The sequence below is a fragment of the Cladophialophora carrionii genome, assembly GCF_000365165.1.
Source record: "Cladophialophora carrionii CBS 160.54 unplaced genomic scaffold supercont1.4, whole genome shotgun sequence".
NCBI lineage: Eukaryota > Fungi > Ascomycota > Eurotiomycetes > Chaetothyriales > Herpotrichiellaceae > Cladophialophora > Cladophialophora carrionii.
Genome location: NW_008481829.1, coordinates 2,359,457 through 2,376,822, shown reverse-complemented (window position 1 = coordinate 2,376,822; position 17,366 = coordinate 2,359,457). Strand labels below are relative to the sequence as shown.

General features: G+C 54.4%; 7 protein-coding genes across 7 annotated transcripts; 1 reads left to right on the top strand and 6 right to left on the bottom strand.

Moving 5' to 3' along the window:
* Positions 1-362: 362 nt before the first annotated feature.
* G647_05514 (uncharacterized protein) lies at positions 363-3,875 on the bottom strand (the record flags this gene model as incomplete). Its single annotated transcript, XM_008729842.1, has 2 exons — positions 363-496; positions 566-3,875. 2 exons carry the CDS (start codon positions 3,873-3,875, stop codon positions 363-365), a joined length of 3,444 nt encoding a protein of 1,147 aa, XP_008728064.1.
* Positions 3,876-4,572: 697 nt separating this feature from the next.
* G647_05513 (uncharacterized protein) lies at positions 4,573-6,228 on the bottom strand (the record flags this gene model as incomplete). The annotated part of the gene is made up of 1 exon (XM_008729841.1): positions 4,573-6,228. One exon carries the CDS (start codon positions 6,226-6,228, stop codon positions 4,573-4,575), a length of 1,656 nt encoding a protein of 551 aa, XP_008728063.1.
* Positions 6,229-6,629: 401 nt separating this feature from the next.
* G647_05512 (uncharacterized protein) lies at positions 6,630-8,162 on the bottom strand (the record flags this gene model as incomplete). Its single annotated transcript, XM_008729840.1, has 2 exons — positions 6,630-7,943; positions 7,986-8,162. 2 exons carry the CDS (start codon positions 8,160-8,162, stop codon positions 6,630-6,632), a joined length of 1,491 nt encoding a protein of 496 aa, XP_008728062.1.
* Positions 8,163-9,343: 1,181 nt separating this feature from the next.
* G647_05511 (uncharacterized protein) lies at positions 9,344-11,260 on the bottom strand (the record flags this gene model as incomplete). The annotated part of the gene is made up of 1 exon (XM_008729839.1): positions 9,344-11,260. One exon carries the CDS (start codon positions 11,258-11,260, stop codon positions 9,344-9,346), a length of 1,917 nt encoding a protein of 638 aa, XP_008728061.1.
* Positions 11,261-12,347: 1,087 nt separating this feature from the next.
* On the top strand, positions 12,348-13,628 carry G647_05510 (uncharacterized protein; the record flags this gene model as incomplete). The annotated part of the gene is made up of 2 exons (XM_008729838.1): positions 12,348-12,497; positions 12,555-13,628. 2 exons carry the CDS (start codon positions 12,348-12,350, stop codon positions 13,626-13,628), a joined length of 1,224 nt encoding a protein of 407 aa, XP_008728060.1.
* Positions 13,629-14,290: 662 nt separating this feature from the next.
* G647_05509 (uncharacterized protein) lies at positions 14,291-14,590 on the bottom strand (the record flags this gene model as incomplete). The annotated part of the gene is made up of 1 exon (XM_008729837.1): positions 14,291-14,590. The coding sequence occupies one exon, from the start codon at positions 14,588-14,590 to the stop codon at positions 14,291-14,293; it is 300 nt and encodes a 99-aa protein (XP_008728059.1).
* A 1,347-nt stretch (positions 14,591-15,937) lies between these two features.
* On the bottom strand, positions 15,938-16,990 carry G647_05508 (uncharacterized protein; the record flags this gene model as incomplete). Its single annotated transcript, XM_008729836.1, has 1 exon — positions 15,938-16,990. One exon carries the CDS (start codon positions 16,988-16,990, stop codon positions 15,938-15,940), a length of 1,053 nt encoding a protein of 350 aa, XP_008728058.1.
* Between the last annotated feature and the right edge of the window lie 376 nt (positions 16,991-17,366).

The following is a 17,366-nucleotide window of genomic DNA, read 5'->3' as shown; positions in this document are numbered from 1 at the left end:
TCTGTATCAATCGTAATGTGGGCGGTAATCTCAGCGATCACCATCGGCCACCAATCTCTGCGATAGTACAGTTTCAGCACCAATCTCTGCAATAGTACATTCCATTGTCGTGTGGTATAGGATACCTTATAGGAATATAGTGATGGTACATCATGTCTAGCTGGCGTACTGCGTAAGAACCGGGTCATGTCATCCAGCATTGGTCTACGATAAGGATTTTCTCCTTTCTTTCGTTTCTTCTTCGCTCAACGTTCACTCCCGCCCGACCTGATACCCAATCCGGGCGAGTTGCAATATAGTGAATCTTTTCCCTAAAGTCCAGCTTGATTTTGGATGCTCTCATCATCGAACGCCTGCCTTACTTATCCCCGCCTCATGAACCCACCCAACCCCACCTGACTTTGCATACTCAGTAGACTATCCGCGCGTTGAAAGACGTCTCCTTTGAAAAAACTATCTCCGTACGCCGAGGCCGGCGTACTCGGAATCATTGTCGCTGTCGTGGGCGTGGGCAATGCGGAGGAGAAGAAGGATGCAGTGGTCGGTGTAGGCACGGCTGATGAACTGCCTCCAGCGGCGTTGGTGGTAGGTAGTGTAGCCTGAGCAGCCGGGCCAAGTGCCGCGGAGAGGGGCGTTGCTGGGAGCGGAACGGACACGGGGCTGATCCCGTTGACGCCTGCACCGCTGGCAACGGTTGTGGACGACGCAGAAGGGATGACCATACCGTTGAGCATTTTTGTCGCTGTGCTGAGTGCGTTCCCACTAGCCGGCCCGGGCACCGGTGGGACAGGGACAAGCGGTGGCGGGAACGGGCTCTGAAGGGGATAGTTCGAGATCGTGGAGGCTGCCGAATGGGGCGGATAGACCGGGACATTACCGATGTTCGAGCCGTTGACGCCATTATATCCATTGCCGGTCACCACGCCGCTTGGTGGTTGATTCGAGTTCGATGCGCCAAAGACACTCGGCGGCGGCATTGCTGCAGCCGCACTGTCCGTCAAATACCTCCACGGACTCGTCTCTATCATGCGCCCTGCCTCACGGCTGGCCTTCTGCACAGGCCTGAGCATGGTGATCAGCTCCTGCGACAGGAGTCTCAAGGACTTGGCCATTCGCATTTCCGTCAAAAGCTCGATAAAGCTCATGAGGAAATTCTTGCATAACAGCCACAGCGAAGGATCATTCCGGCCACTGCCCGTAGCAGCTGCACTAGAACTGGGATCCTTGAGACGCATGTTGACCAGTCTAATCTGTAGGGCTTCGCTGACGTTGATGCACAATTTGCAGCGATAGACTAGGGTCGACCAGAGATCGTGCACCGCCTTGGGCTGCCGATTCTCCTCGGCTGCCTCGAGACAGCGCAGGAACTGTGCTTTGGCGACGGGTATAGTACGTAAAGCGGCATCATACGCCCTCGTTAGAGCGAGGAAAATCTGTTCGAAAATGGCTTCCTCTTGCGAGTCAGTCAGACCGGTAGAGGGATTCACCCGCGGGATATAGGAATTTGCAGGCGACAGACTGAATACTTCGGCCGATCGAGGAGTGCTCGCCACAGAAGACGAATCCAGTCCGTTGATCATGCCTGCGGTCCGCGAACTCGATCGTGATCTTAGCCCAGAACTTGAGCCTGAGTTCAGGGTGCCACTGTTGGAAAAGGTCGACGACGTGCCAGTCAGAGCCCCTCCGTTCAAAGTAGTCCCAGTCAAGTGAATCGGCGTCGGAAGTGCAGGTTGCACAGGATTCGGCTGAGAAGCCGGGTTGTTGTCAACCACTGGATGTTGAATGGCCGTGTCACTCCGCAATCTCCCGGCTTGTCTGGAAGTCAAGTGTCTGTCTCGGGACGGAGTCACAGAAGATCTCACCGGCTGCGAAGGAGTGGAATACTCCTCGGGGATTGTCTGGATGGGATGCGCATTTCCACTTGACATCTGTCTTCTATGACCGAGACCTTGTGTGACTCTGACCTCTGCCCCGAAGCTCTCAATCGCGTTTCTGACTTCAATCATGCTCCCGTACAGTAGAAGCATGAGCGTCCGGACGTAGCGAGCATCGGTCCCGGCGACGATTTTCTTGACGTTATCTTGCAGCTGTGCGGTTACGTGGGTATAGGCCATGATACAAGTAGCACAATCTCTGCGCACCGTGTCCTCAATCTTCGCAACTGCATCTTGATCTGCAGTGTCCAGTATGTCGGCTTGTTCGAGAGCTTCATTGAGTCGGTCGACATGGGTCGACGCATTGAAAAAGGTAAATTCCAGCGTGCTCCTCCGTACATCCTTGCCTCGGATGGCGGCAATGAGACCGGAGATTTGTGGGTGGATCTGGTACAGGGCATACAGGATCCCTTTGGCACCTTCGATGACCGGGTTGTTCCATTCGGGCTCGACCTTGTGCTCAGGGAGACTTGACAGTCGTTTCACAAACGCGAGCCTATGTCTTCTAGGATCGCGCGGACTGCTGGGACTCGACGAGCCATTCCCACCCGGGGAAGACAATGCGCCGTTCTTTTTCAGAACAGAGCCGTGACTGAATCCTCGGAGGTGACTGTTTCGATTGACCTTGAGTTCATCAATACTGTCCAAATCCGGCTTTTCCTTTCGGAGCATGCCCATCCTTTTCTGTCGAGCGGCAGCAGATGCTTGCAAGACGCTCTCGCTGTTGCTTCGATTTCTTTCGTTATTCTGACTAATCAAAGGACCTATCCCCGGCCGTCGAAGCGCGATGTTTTGTGCCCCAGACGCCATGCGGAAGTGCGATCGTGTGGGTACAGGCGGTGGGTTGGCAATCGTCTGGATCGGCGATGACTTGTTGCCTTCGGATGGAGGCTCGACACTGTTAGTGCTGGGTATGACAGGAAATCTACTGCTCAGAGATCTTTTGAGAGGCTTCGGTGTCGTCTCCATGGGACTCTCATCGACTTGCAGAGAAGCCTCGACATCAACGGGTGTGATGACGGGATGCGCTTCTCTGAGATAGCGTTTGATCTCGCGCGTGATGGCCGTCTCCCGCTCGTGGTCTGTCATTTCCGAGAATGATACTTCGGATTCCTTCGCTTCCACAATCTTCTTCAACTTGAAGCGTAAGGGATTCTCGGCGATCTTCAATATCTGGAGTTTGGTCATTTCGCATAGCTCGGTCGGCAAATCCTCCACCCGGTTGTGTACTATCGAGAAGACTCTCAAAGACTTGAGATTCTTGATATCGCCAGGTATCTTGCGGACCTTGTTCCGACTAATGTCCAGAATTTCCAGTTGATTGAGCTTGTACACTCCGCGCGGGATCTCCCTGAAGACGTTCGATCGTATATTGAGGTATCTCAGGTGCGAGCATTCGGAGAATCGCAGAGGGATGTGCCAGATCTGGTTGTGCGACAAAGAGAGCCTTTCCACCTCGGCCTTAATCAGATCGACCACGCTCTCTGGTAATCTGGCAATGTTGGAGTGGCCCAGATCCAAGGTGAGCTTGGGCTTGACAGCCTCACTGACCGCCTCACTCCCAGCCAGCGCATGTTCCGTGTCTTGTCTGGCATCGGCGACTTTCCTCCTGAAAAGCTCGGTTGTGTCCTCGAGTGACAGTAGAAGTGGCTCATGACTCGTAGTGAGCTGGGCAATTGATCGTCCATCGGCCTGAGGAAGTGAGTCATCCAAGTTTGAAGCGGAGCCTCCTCTTTCTCCATTCAATCTAGTGTTCTCGCTGGCTGCCCGAGTTCGGTCACTTTCTTCGTTTCGAAATGGTCGGCCCGGACGGGAGGCGTCTTCGGGACGCAGCATGGTGCGCGAGGGAGGGCTGATGATGAGAGCGAGATCGGGCTCCATGATTTGGGACAGATTGGTATCTCTGAACCCAAGGGCAGAAGAAGTATCAATGGCCAGCATCGGGTAGGAGGCTTATGCGGTGAGATTGCGGCCGGCGCATCCACAGCATCGTCGGTGGGATTGTGGTAGAGAAAGGGAGAAGGTGCGGCGGTGCCCGTCCACCATGCAGTTATCAGATTATGGACTTCCACCCAGACTTGATTCTTGCTTCGTAACGTTCGGACGCGGCTGGTCTCGTATTCCGGGTTATCGCTGGGTCCTGGCAATCGTTGGCATCGTCATGAGGCGAGGGGAAGGGCGAGTGAGACGAGACGTAGGACAAAGGGACAGGGACTGTCAATCGCAGAGCAGGACAATCAGCGGGGCCGCCAAGCCAGTTGCAGTGGTCTAGCGTCAAGGGAGAACGTGATGAGCAACAATGGTTGCCGCCTGCCAGTTGTCGCTTCGGCGTCGGTGTGCTCGAACCAGCTGTCTCTCATCGATGCTTTGGCGCCGCCCGCCGCGTGGGAAGAAGTTTGGGCACAACCTGACGAAAGCGGTTAGCGTCCAGGAACCGGAGCCAGGAACAGGCAAGGCTCCGTTGTTCCTGCAGCATGAGCACGAGGCTGACAAGGCTGGCGAGGCTACCTTTGTGTACTACGAGTATGTTGGCTGTCTGTCGCCACCCATCTGATGTCTGATAACTGATGTCCGATCACTGACATCTGACATCTGACGTCTGATGTTCTGTTATGTTCCTTATCCTACCTGCTGATCCTCAGCCGCACTCTTGTTGCGACCCGTCCTCCATCAGCCTCGTCTCCGTTCCATAGCCGCGCAATCCGCCATCTAGAATCCACTGCTCATTGTCCTCGTTATCATCCTGCACTCTCCGCCAGACGCTCGTTCTCTCCGCCGCCCGGCCTTTCCCTTTGTCCGTGTCAACCCCTTCCGCCGCCTTCCACACCGGCCGGATCAGCTTTCCAGTTGTCAATAGGGGATTGTTGCTGAATGCGCCCTTCCGCCCATCCGTGTTCAAACTCAAATGCTGATCTTCCATGTTATCGTCTTCGTCCTGATCGTCCTGCTCTGCCACAAGAGGAGCCGCCTTCTCTTGCCCATAAGTCTTCACCAGCTTCCCATTCTTGACGCTCATGCTCATCACCGTCCGCTTCTTCTCCCACTCTGGCCGATTTGCCTCCTCTAGCTCCCGCAGGTATTTCTGCTGCTTCTTCAGTGCCGCAGCACGCTGGACAGGGCTCATCCACTGCGTCGTTCCGGGAGTGAGCGTAGTATCATAATCGGCTGCTTCGTCGTGCACACGAGTCCGTTGAGCATTTTCGCGCTGAAATGCTAATAGCTTGTCTCGATGGGCTCGTGCCCGCGCTGCCGCAGACGATGCTTCGTCTCCCGAGGCGCTGTCCGGCGTTGAGCCTCCGAATATCGGCGTACCGCGTCCAGATTGAGATTGACCTGCATTGTGAACAGCCATTTTCTCAATGCCACGTTCTTCCTTGAGCGCCTTGATCATGCCGTTGACCTGCTCCTTGGTCAATATTGGTGAATCACAGAATGAGCATGGCTGTAGCCCTTCAAGCGCGCAGATGATCTTGCCACAGTTGAGACAGTTCGGTGCAGTTGCAAAGAGTGGGTGTATCGAAGCATTGCAGGAACATTTCCTCCTCTCTTTCGATAGTGTCGGGTTCGTAGAGAGTTCGAGGGCCGCAATAGCCGCTGTCAGGTCTGCCACATTTGACGTGGTCGTCGTAGCGCTGTTTCTATGCGGCGTGGAAGTGCCAGACTGCGGCTGCGAGTGTCCGCCATGCGCGGGCCTCTTGGCTTGCTTCGACTTCACATTCGCAAAGCCGAAATCAGAGATTAGGTTCCCTGCCGCCGATGGAGGGAGCTTTTGCGGTTTTTGTGCGGGGGAAGCATCTCGAGAGGTGGCGGAAGAGCGAGAGGGCAGTCCGCCTGTGCTGGGTTGACGGACTTGGTGTACCTCCGGGGTTGAGGACATCGGCGCAACATTCTGATCTCGCGAAGCGGGCCGCCTGCTGGGAAAGCCAAAGTCTTCGTCGGTGTTGTAGTGCTTGGTGTAACCGCCCGCGATGTCACCGTAGCCTTCCGGACGGCGCGCTGGGCCTGGAGCATGAAGAGGCGCCTTCGCTTTCTTAGTGGCCTTCTTTTGTGGCTTGGGCACACCAGTTTCCGCGGCAGCTGATGAGGAAGGCTTCCCGTTGCCACGTCGCGCATTGAACGATGAAATAAATTCCAGAGCTTGCGGAGAGTCGCCCAGTAGGTTCTTCAGATGTTCAGCGGCAGCATCCTTCGACAATGTCGAAGAATATGCGATCACTTCTTTTAGTGACCCATCATCCAGTGGCAGCAAAAGCTGAAGCCGCGGCAGTGCCCAACTCTGTATGTCGCCACTCATGTCGGCTTGTTCTATGATTTAAAATCTCGTCACTGCTGGTTCTTTGTATGATCTGCACAAAGTGGTAAGGCCGAATTCACAGCGTCGACTTTATCCAGCTTGACTCGTAGCGAGGGTTGAGCCGTACACAGTGAAGTTGGTCATAAATTTGGCTGAGTTTAGGGACATTTGAAATCCAGGTGAAATTCAGGCGCAGTCATCGTCCACCTCCAGTAAAATCCACCACAGAAAATGAGCGCCGAGTGCCTGAAAAGAATAATGTTGACAATTAAGTGTGCGAAACCTGGCATTCATTACGAAGATGCTAACATTGTAATTGCTTGTCAAAGGGACCCCTGCAGGATGCCAAGGTCGGCTGTACAGGCACTCATGCCCCCGCTAGCTAAATGCCATGCCATTCACTACAATGGCTGCTCTGCGTTGTGAGCGACCAGGGCGATGAGAGCAGCTCCCAGACCACTGCCATCCTTCGCCAGCCCAATCCTTATCCGCTTCTCCTCCTCACCGATGCCCTCGATCTCCCTGAATGCTTCTCGGATGTACTCCTCGAAGCCAGGGTAGTATTCGACCAAACTGCCATCCACGCCGATATCCACGGTCTCATCTTCTTGTAATTTGTTGGTCGACAGCACGACGCCGCCGAGTGCAACTGCAGCCAGTCTCGCTGCGCGCTTACCGATCGCATGCACCAGCATCTTCACTGCCACACAATCCTCGGTGGAAGCAGCCTCGACTTTCAGCTCTTTCTCCAGCACCTGCTTGGTAATGCGCAGATGATCCGACTGGTCTTCCTCGACAATAGACAGGAAGGACGTGTCAATCCCCCACTGCTTAAATAGAGGACTGTCGTCAGCAACCGTTGTGGTACTCCTAATATCGTTGGTATGCGACGATTCGTCTTTGAACAGCGCCACTCCGGCGTCTGGATGTTGATATAGACTCAACAGAGCCCGCCGCAGGATCTCACCCAGGAACATGCCGGAGACGCGCTTCTCGAACATCTGGATGCCCGGGTTCACCGACTCCTTGTCGAGGTCAATGTCATACTGAGTATTGGGAAGGACTTTGAGAGGATTGTCGAAACTGCCCCATTCTGTGTTGATGACCATGAGCCCGGTCGATGCGTCGTAGTTTGCTGCACCCCCCGCGGCGTCGTCGATCTCTTTCATCTTCTTCACCCTGTCCAACTTCTCAACATATGCACCATTGGTTCCAGTGCCGAAGATGGCACCAATCAGCGTACTGGTCTTGCCGGGAGAAGTATATGATCTTGCCATGAGGGTACCGACCGTGTCATTGACCAGAGCTGCAACCCGCACAGGAAGGCCAAGAGAATCTATCTCTTTTTGTAGCAGCTCACAGACGTCCTGTCCCAAGGCTTCATCAATGTTGAAGCCCTTTGTCCAACGCATCAGCTTGCCCTTGTTGATGCCGACTTGGTTGACAGGAAAGCTGAAAGTAAAGCCCAGGTCGAAGAAATCCACCTCACCCGGCTTCGCCTTGTGTTTCTCGAAATGGTCCAGGTGGTGTGTCTTGAGAAAAGCCTCGATTTGTTTGGCCAGAAACGAGAAGAGTTCGTGGGAGGTTTTGGCTTCCATCAGGGCGCGAGGTACGGGGACTTTCGACTGCTGTAACGAGAACGACTGATTCCCGTGCAGCGTGATGGAGCATACCCGGAAGTTGGTGCCGCCCAGGTCGACGGCCAGATAGACACCCTACACGTATTAGCTCAGTCGCAGTATGGCCTTTCTTCCTACCTTCTCGGTGCCGTTAGGAACGGATGTGACGTATGTTGGGATCTGACTTATGGATGTCCCCTGCTTTTCCAAACCCTCCTCCATCTCCCGGACGAACTCTTGCACGCCTCTGTTCACATCTTCTGCAGAGTATTCGAACTGCGCCACCATGCGCTTGGCCTCGGCTTCCAGCGCCATATTGGTTAAGGCGTGTGTAACAGGAAGGTCTGAGGAGAACGGCGACTTCGGCCTGCACTGAGTGCCCGGCTCGAGGAGATCAAAGTATGCCTCTTGTCGGTAGACACTGTCGCCAAAGGGATCGAGAGGATTCCGTGTCGGCTCGGGCGAAGGAGCAGGCGTGAATGAACGCGGCTGGAGGTCTCGTGCGCCGAAGAACTGAGTGAGCAGCACAAGGACAAGGACCACACCTGAGATAGAGTAGAAGACAGGGATGCCCAACTGGGACTTCAATTTGCTTTGAGCTTTGTATTGCTGAGTGCCAGGTATCCAACTAAGACTGTGTTGCCATAAGGTCAAATCCTGGGCTTCTTGTACCTGACTCTGACCAGACGGAGGAGCAGCCAGCTTTCTTGAAACTGGTTTTGGCATGAATGACAGCAGAAACGAAAGTGAGGGGCAGCTGCCACCGCGTGCAAGAAATCTCAGGCTTTCAGGGAGGGGTCAACCAGTTAGCGGTGCTTAGAGGTCATTAGGGGAGGCCCAATATGGAGGATTCCAGGTGAGGTAACGTTGTATCATGCGGAGTGATGCTGCAGCTCGTGTGCAAATTGTGCCTGGATCGACTGCTGGGTGCGGTGCGTGGCATGGCATGAACTGTTGAGGAATTGACAGCCGATGATGTCGTCTGGAAAATATTAGTGGGGGTGCCTAACCAGCCGGGGCCTAGGCGCCCCCGGAGTCCTTGCCCGGGCTGTAATGGTGCCTCTGAAGCTCTCCACTCGCACGAGTCCCGGGGTCGAGGAGCATTACCGAGAAGATGTTCCATCAGATGCACACATTTTGTGCCCAGATTGCCGGTCAACTCAAGCGAAAGTCAGGGTAAAAGCGTAGATCTCCTCCCTTACAGTGTTCTCGTGATTAGGGTATACTACGTGAACTGTGTACAGACTTGAGAAACTTTTGCCTGGTCGCCATTAATGGTAGTACAAGCAGCTCCTTCACCGGCATTCCTAGACTCCGACTCTTTCGTCTGATACTTTCATTCTGAGGCTGAGGTCCCATTTATTTTGTCCACACACGCTGAATTGTCCCCATACTGTTGAAAAAAACCTTGAAACAAAGTCGCTCAAAATAACTCCCTCAGGCGACGTGTGGCTGGTTGTCCGGGACGCCATAAGAACGAGACATGTCACCTTCGTCTAGAAGAGCATGTCGCTGGAATCGTCGTTACTAGCCTCTTTGTCCATCATCTCATAATCATCCAGAGTTTTCCTCCTCTTGACCTCCATCGTCCTCTGCTCGAGCTTGGACCCATCCAGCCCCGGTGCCTGAGGCGTATGCTGTCGGCCACCCCAGGTAAATCTTTTGATGAGACTTGACCGTCGTTTCGGATCAGCAGCGGATCGCCCAACATATCCCGAGGATGATGGGGGTCGTGTAGTCGCAAAGTATGGCCGTCTTTCCGAGTTAGGTGTCAAGGGTGAATTGGCTTTGTCTCGAGGAGATACGTTGTATGTGGCTTCTTGCAGCATCGGATCTTCGTTGCTGCTGGAGCTGATATCACTCGGGTCCAGGTCCCATCTCGAATTGAACAGCTTCATGTCTGGGTCTGTTGCGAACAATGTCTTCATGTCGGTGATATCTTCTTCGCCCCGAGGTGCCACACTTGCACGCCGCTTCCACATATGCCACAACAGATGGTCGTTCCCGATCACTTCCGCCAAAGAGCCGCTCGAACCTTCCCGAGACTGCCGTGTTGACATCGATGGTCTGCAGCCTATCAACTGCTTCTCTCCAGAGTCGTATCGTAGGTCCAGATAGTCGTGCACACTTTCAGTTTCGCTGGAGCAGAGAGAAAATATGCGGGCGTTGTCAAGATGTGACTTTGTATACCGCCCACAGGACTCTTCGAGGGGCAGGTCGCTTGCATCGCTCGTATCTGACCACCACTCAGAGTCGGACCCCTCATATAAGCTGTGCCTGTTCCGAGCCGAAGTTTGTTCGTGCAATTCGTCGTGTCGGTGCTGTTGCTGCCTCAGCGGATGCATGCGGATGACATTCTGAGTAAGCCAGCTCGACCCACCAATGGCTTGAGGATGCCCAACTATGCCGCCATCTTTCATAGGTCTTTCGCATGGGAGGAGCATTGACACATCACTCATCGGTGACACGCTTTTCGAGTACTTTCTGCTTTCGTGCTGTGGGGAACCTGCGCCTGCCCGTTCTTCGACAGGGTAGCCGCAGAATCCAGTCATGCTTGGCCCATCGCTTCTGTTACGGCAGCCTTCGCTGGGCCTCCTATCGGCCTCATTGAGAGCTTTCGCTGTTACCACCGGGATAGCTTTCCAGGAGCCATCAGCCTGGTAGTCGAGATCGAGGCGCAAACCGAACAGGCCCCCCTCACCCGTGGCCTCACATGGCGCAGATTCGGATTGTCGGCAAGCTTCATCTCTAGATTCAACGCACCATGTTCGGCTAAAAGCACGGGGAAAGTCCAGCATGTAATTAGGTACCCGGTCACCCTCGGAAGACTTCAAGGGACGCAGCCTGCGAGCAGACTCCTGGTTCCGCACCCTATTTCTGAGAAGATCCCATAGGTGCGCCTGGAGCCCTTGTGGCGAGTGCCTCCCTCCCATGCCGCTGCCAGGTTCAGAGCGAGAGAAGTCGCTGCCTGATCCCGGTGATGGCGCAGTGTTGACAAAATTGTCTAACAGCCTGGATATACTTGGAATGAACAGGGCCTGGTCTTGCAGCCTTTGAACGTAGTCTAGTGCAAATGAAGTGGGCGCAAGATCGCAAAGATGATAACTGTCCTGACCGGTCAAGCACTTGAGACCGGCCGCCAGGCGAATAGGCTTGGGGCACATGCTGCAGCGCAGGGCCGCGTCGAGGAATGCAGAGAACACATCCTTGTCCAATAGCGTCTGTTTGGAATTTCGCTGCCTTGAGGAAACCTGTTGACTTGCCTGGGATTGCCCGGCTGTGGAACGCCCAGTTAGGCCTGCTTGGAGCTGATTTTCTGCCGACTTGTCCTCCGTCACACTGCTACATTGAGGTTCGCCAACATGGTCACCGTTGCCAAAACGTTGCTGGTGGCAAAGGACACGGTCCTGCATTATCTTTGATGTCCAGCCTCTGGGGTCCGTATCCATGCAGCTTTTTCCGGCAAAGTGAAGGTGTAGTCGCACGGACTGCAGAGCCCAGGAGACAGCTCCCGTTGGACACCATGACTGGGTATCAATGTCACCGTGACTCTAAAATCCCATTAGTGTTAGTCCACATGAGAATGGTGCCGTACCTGAAGGTCGAAGTCCACCTGCAGAAAGCCCTCGCCCCCACGGCGTTCAGGCCTCTGGCATTCTACCTGAAATGCCTCATAACCAAGCTGCGTCCACAACTGTAGTGGATGGGTAAGGATTAGAACCGCTCAGGCCACTGCTAGGCTTACCTCAGCATTCTCAATGAGATCTGTAACGATTGAGTCGACATCCTGTGACTTGATTGGTGTAAGATCTAAATCATCAGCAAAATGGAGTTGAAGAGACAGACGGAACGATCTTGCTCTCGGAAGCCATAGACGGCAGGGTTCAAGCATTTCATCAGACAGGATGGCACGGTGATCAGCATTCTTGCATAAGATCGTGGTGGTGACCTTCGTTAGCAACCTAACATGTGATCTGCGATGAGTAAACAGCCTGTCTCCCAAGTCGATGTCATACTTCAGCATTTCGAAGGAGCGAGCATCGAGCTGTAGCCATGAAAGAATGCTGGTCAGTGAAGGCGCGTGGTGGTAAATACGCACGCCTTCGGACCGGAATTACATTTATCCGACTGCGCCCCGGCCAACCTCATCTCATCTTTCCTCATATCGGGTATTCCAGGAACTCTCATGGGCTTGAGGACTTTTCGACAACACGGATGAGGTACTTTGCCGGCACCGGTGACGATCCTCCTTCCTTTTGTCTCTCAAAAATGGACGGTGGTATGCCGATACGATCATGATCTCTTACCGTGAACAATCCATCACTTGATATTTCATTTCAGTCTGGGACAATGGTTCGACATCTCGTATCTCGGGTGCTACGAGCAAGGCTCGCTCAAGTATCAAGTCGGAGCCTGGCAGCCGGAAGACAGCCTGCACTACGGCAGTTTCACGCTACCACGTCCGCCTGCACTGATGGAGTATACAAGGAACTTACGGAAATGCGAGTGCGGACGCCTTGGATTCAAGCTCTCAAGGAAAGGAAAGAGGCGGAGAAGAACCCCGAGTTATCACAAGTGCAAAGCGTCAAGCCCGACTTGACTCCCAAGAAGATGTCTGACTCCTACGTTAGCCTTGTTCTGCCGCTCTCTGTCAGTACAATGAATACCTATGCTACTTTTCCACTTGCCAACAATTGATGTGTGCAGAAAGATCCCTGGCTTCTCGACACCTACGCAAACTACACTGGTCAGATTCGTACCGGTACCTTGCTCATGGACTTGGATGCATTGGCTGGCGTAGTCGCGTACAAGCACACGGGTGAAGGGGTGAGCAATGTGACCGCGGCCGTTGACAGAATTACGATCAAAAATCCAATCAGGGAGATTTGCGACCTCGAACTGAGCGGACAAGTGACATTTGCAACCGGGAGGAGCAGCATGGAAGTTACTCTCCAAATCGCCAAAGCTCCAGAACCTGGTCACCAAGTTGCGCCCGAAGACATTTTCATGACTTGTGCTTTCACGATGGTGGCCCTGGATCCGCAAACCAAGAGGCCTGTCAACATTGCTCCGCTCCAAGTCAGCACACCAGCCGAAAAAGCGCTGTATGCCAAGGGTGAGGAGAATTACAGGCATAAAAAGACCATCAAATCTTCAGACATCATGGCTAAACCCCCTGATGCCGAAGAGTCAGCTTTGATCCACAAGATGTGGACGGATTCACTCGCGTACGCGGATTCCAGGAATCCAAAGCAGCAGCCCGCCAACGTCCTGGCTATGTCCAAGACCACCATTCATTCAACACAGATCATGCAACCACAAAATAGAAACCGCCACCATTTTATGATTTTTGGAGGATATCTGCTTAGACAGACCTTCGAGCTGGCGTTCACCTGCGCAGCATCATTCTCGCATACCCGCCCTCGTTTCCTGAACCTCGATCCCAGTACATTCGAGGAAGCGGTGCCTGTCGGTTCTGTACTCTACGTCTCTGCTGGGGTGTCGTATACCGAGCCCGATCCCAATGGTGGTACGCGTATTCAGGTCATGGTACGAACGCATGTGCGCCCCGTCGAACATCAAGACCAAGAGAGAAAGTCAACTGGTACATTCTTCTATACTTTTCTGACACCGGCGACCGTCAATGTCTTGCCACAAAGCTACTCTGAGTTCATGCGCTGGGTGGCTGGCAGGAGACGTGCTGCGAGATTGTCCGCGACGTTGGAGTCCGACCCACACCCCATACTGGCACAACTTCACGCAGAGAACGTAACGGAATGATCGTCGAGTCACGTTCTGACAAGCACATGCGGACAGGGCCACCGTGTCCATCTATAACAGCCTGCCGCTACATCATCGTCCTGCTTGATCGGGCAGAGGTATACTGCGTGCGGTGATTGATTTCCGTGGGCTATCCGAGAACCAAAGATCCGGGCACTTCAGCTTGTTTGGGCCACTAGGGCGAGAGCGCAGTCAGTCAGATTCGGGTACCGCAGCGGGTTGGCCTGTTGATTCTGAATCTGCACATACAGCGGTGGTCTGCGAGCCCTTGGACCTGGATTATTGGTTGTTGTGGTCTTGCATCAATCAGTGACACATCAGGCCATGGGTAGTAAGAGCCGTTCTGAACTACTGGGTGAGACGTGCTGTTGGACGGGATGATAGGGCGATGCGCCTGAACTGTCGCCACTGCTGAAGTCTGCGTTCGCTAAATGCATCTCGGCTGTGTCGTTCGAACAATGACAGCATGGAGGGAGTGGCTCTCTCGCTCCATAGTCCGCCTTGAGTGAACACACGTCGACAGACGAACCCACACTTGCCTATAGCGAGTCGGTCAGGCTGGGCAGCGCACACAACCCAAGGCGACCAAGCCACCGCGCCTTGTATATACTGTAGCCATGAATGGTTCGATAGCCGGCACCACTTCAACCCGGTAGACGCCTTCAGCTCTCTTTGTCTTCGGCGGCTTGGTTTCCCCTTCCTTGCACACTTTCTTCCCCTAGAACCTTGGCGCTGCCCATGAACAGTGCGCCCACGTAGCCTCCCAGAAACCGCATGTCTTGAGCCTGCACGGCTGTCATCCTCAACAGGTTTTCGGTATCCGCAAGGTGCGCGTTCAACTGAGCCAGCTGCGCGTGTAGATGGGCATACTGGCGGTTCTTGTTTGTGGATGCTGCGTTGCTGGAGGCGACAGAGGATGGACGGGGAAGGGATGGCTTCGTAGACGTGGTATTTCGATCCATTGTAGGGAGACGGGAGAGGGGCCAGATAATTGTGTACAATCCTACCTAAGTATGGTTGTCGACTCCAGATTTGACAGCGGTCCCAATTCCCCGCGGCAATGTCAACATTGACGCAAGGCTGAGCCCAATCGAGCTGCTGATTGGCTGGCTGCAAGCTGGTCATCCGTTGCTCAGCCTTGCCACTTCCGCGTCTTTGATGATCACCAATGTCTTGTTCATTCCCTCGTGTCTATTCTGTTTTCCTTCACGTTACCCCATTGCCATCAGCAGCATCCTGAAACCTATTTTTGGTGCTCCAAGGAGCTATCTTGTAGCTAGCGTATGCATGGTCACTTTGCACCCGTCGGCGTGCTTGACTCCAACAGATCTTATTTCCTGGCACCAATACCCTGCGGAATTGCGGCTGGGATTGTCCAGTCTGGCTTGGAGCTTTTCTGCTTTGACGAGGGCAACCTTCGGTCAGCAGGGTTGACCCAGGGCCTTTCATTCGTCCGCAGCGAACGATGCTGCGCCGCTTTCACAAGCCTCCAATGGGGGTATTGGCATCCTTGATGGTCGTGGATTTTCCCCTTTCTGGGCCTTACATGGTCTGCACAACATATACAGGATCACTAATAACGCCGACGCTCGCTTAGGTTACATTCACTGACCTGCTAGAGCGGCGATGCTGCGCTTCAGGCGCTTCGAACTGCTCTGATCGGGGGCACAGCGACTCTTGCCAATACGGCAGTTGACGTGATTACCTGGCAGCTTCGGGTGCGCCTTCACGTCTAAGAGAGCAGGTGTTCAGTGTTTATCTGGGATTCAGACTTGAATTTCCTCAACCTCGCAGGCTTTCGGGATCAGGAACACCAGTCAGCTCCGTCGAGCAGGCGGTCGACATCCGAATACGTTCAGCCCTAACACCACTACCGCACACCTCTTGTCAATCCTTGCTGGCTGTCAACAGCATCGCGGTCGCAGTTCGATGCGAGTCATCTGTGCTTGCATGCCCAATTGAGCTCCCCAGCCGGTGTTGCAGTCTCTTTGTTCTTCACCATCCGCTCAACGTGAGTCCCATTTCTCCAGCAGTCGTCCACGGCGGTATTGTTGATGATTTACTTCTTCGCTGGTTCTGGGCATTGCACTACGAGCAACGGCGGCTGAAGACGCTGGACCGCCATCTTCTGCCCAGGTTTTTGCGCAGCCAGTCTGATGCGCTTTCGATATAGCAACTGAACCTACAGTACCACAGATTCACCTGTCCAACTCTCCTACAGCTCTTTGAGTTGATCGCTGTGCTTCGTCAAAATTCCAGTACCAGCCCCGGTCTTGATCAGCTCCCTGGCACCCTCGCTGGCTCGCCCCTTATGGAACAAGAATAGCCCGCCCACGCACCTTGCCGGCCGACAGATCATCGATCGCCCTCTGGAACTCTTCCAACTTATAGACCGACGTGTGGAGCACGACCTTCCCCTGCGCAGCCAACACCATCAGCTCCGCCAAATCATTGTACGACCCGACCAAGTTTCCGATGAAGTTGATCTCCGTAGAGATGATATCAATCGTCGGCACATTGATATTCTCGCCATACCCAACAACATAATAATTCCCAGCCCTTCGGAGCAACTTGACGCCCCTGGCGGTCGAACCGTCCTCGGCCACGAAATCAATCACCGCCTCTGCCCCCTTGCCTGCCGTCAAGCTCACCACTTCGTCCACAACCACGTCGCCTGACCCACCATCGCCACCTCCATCACGAGCCAACACCACGTGATCGGCACCCAGCTCCCTCGCCAGCCGCAACGCTCCTTCATTCCGATCCACCACAATCACTGTCGCGGCACTGATCGCCTTCATGACCTGCACGCCGATGTGTCCCAGTCCGCCCGCGCCGATCATCACGACGAAATTGCCCGGCCTGAGCGCCCTCGCGGCCTTGGCGCACGCATGGTACGCAGTGAGCCCCGCGTCCGCCAGCGCCGCCACGGCCACGGGCTCGAGCGTCTCGTCCAGCTTGATGACGCTACGGGCTCCAGTCTTCAGATATTCGGCATATCCGCCGTCCGTGTCGATTCCCGGGAAGGAACTCGCCTCGCAGTGCACGTCGTCTCCCGAGCGACAGGCGCGGCACAGTCCGCACGTCACCAGCGGGTGGAGGATGACTTTGTCGCCCACTTTCAGCCCTGTCACGGCGTCGCCTACCGCGTGCACCCAGCCGGCGTTCTCGTGGCCGATCGTGTAGGGCAATTTGACGTTCGATTTGGCCGCCCACTGGCCTTCGAGGACGTGGAGGTCGGTGCGGCAGACGCCGGCGGCGCCGATCTTGACAATCACATCCAGTGGACTGGTGATCTTGGGTTCTGGAGCGTCATGGAGTTCGAGCGGTTGGTGGTAGTTGACTAGGCGGACGGCCTTCATGGTGTGGACGTTCAGAGGGGGTTCTCCAATTATCACCCTGATGATAAGGATGTTGCCGTTGCTATGTTGCTCGCTGGACCAGCAGGTGGAGTAAAGAAAATAGGTATGCTCCTGGGATGCTCCCAATTAGGCCGCTCCTAAAATGTCTGTTCGTATGCCGCCCGCCTTCCGCGTCAGCCCCGCATACCTCGCATATATCCTAGCATCCAAGGACCGTAGGCTTGACCGTGTAGGCCTCCTTGGACACGACGCGATACTAAAGTTAGTCCCAAGAGTACTTTAAGATGGAGAGGCCGTGTGCAGCGAGTTGGTTGGGATACGCCCACAATGTCCGACACGGTTCCACAGAATTTGAGACTCCCGGCGGTCGAAATTG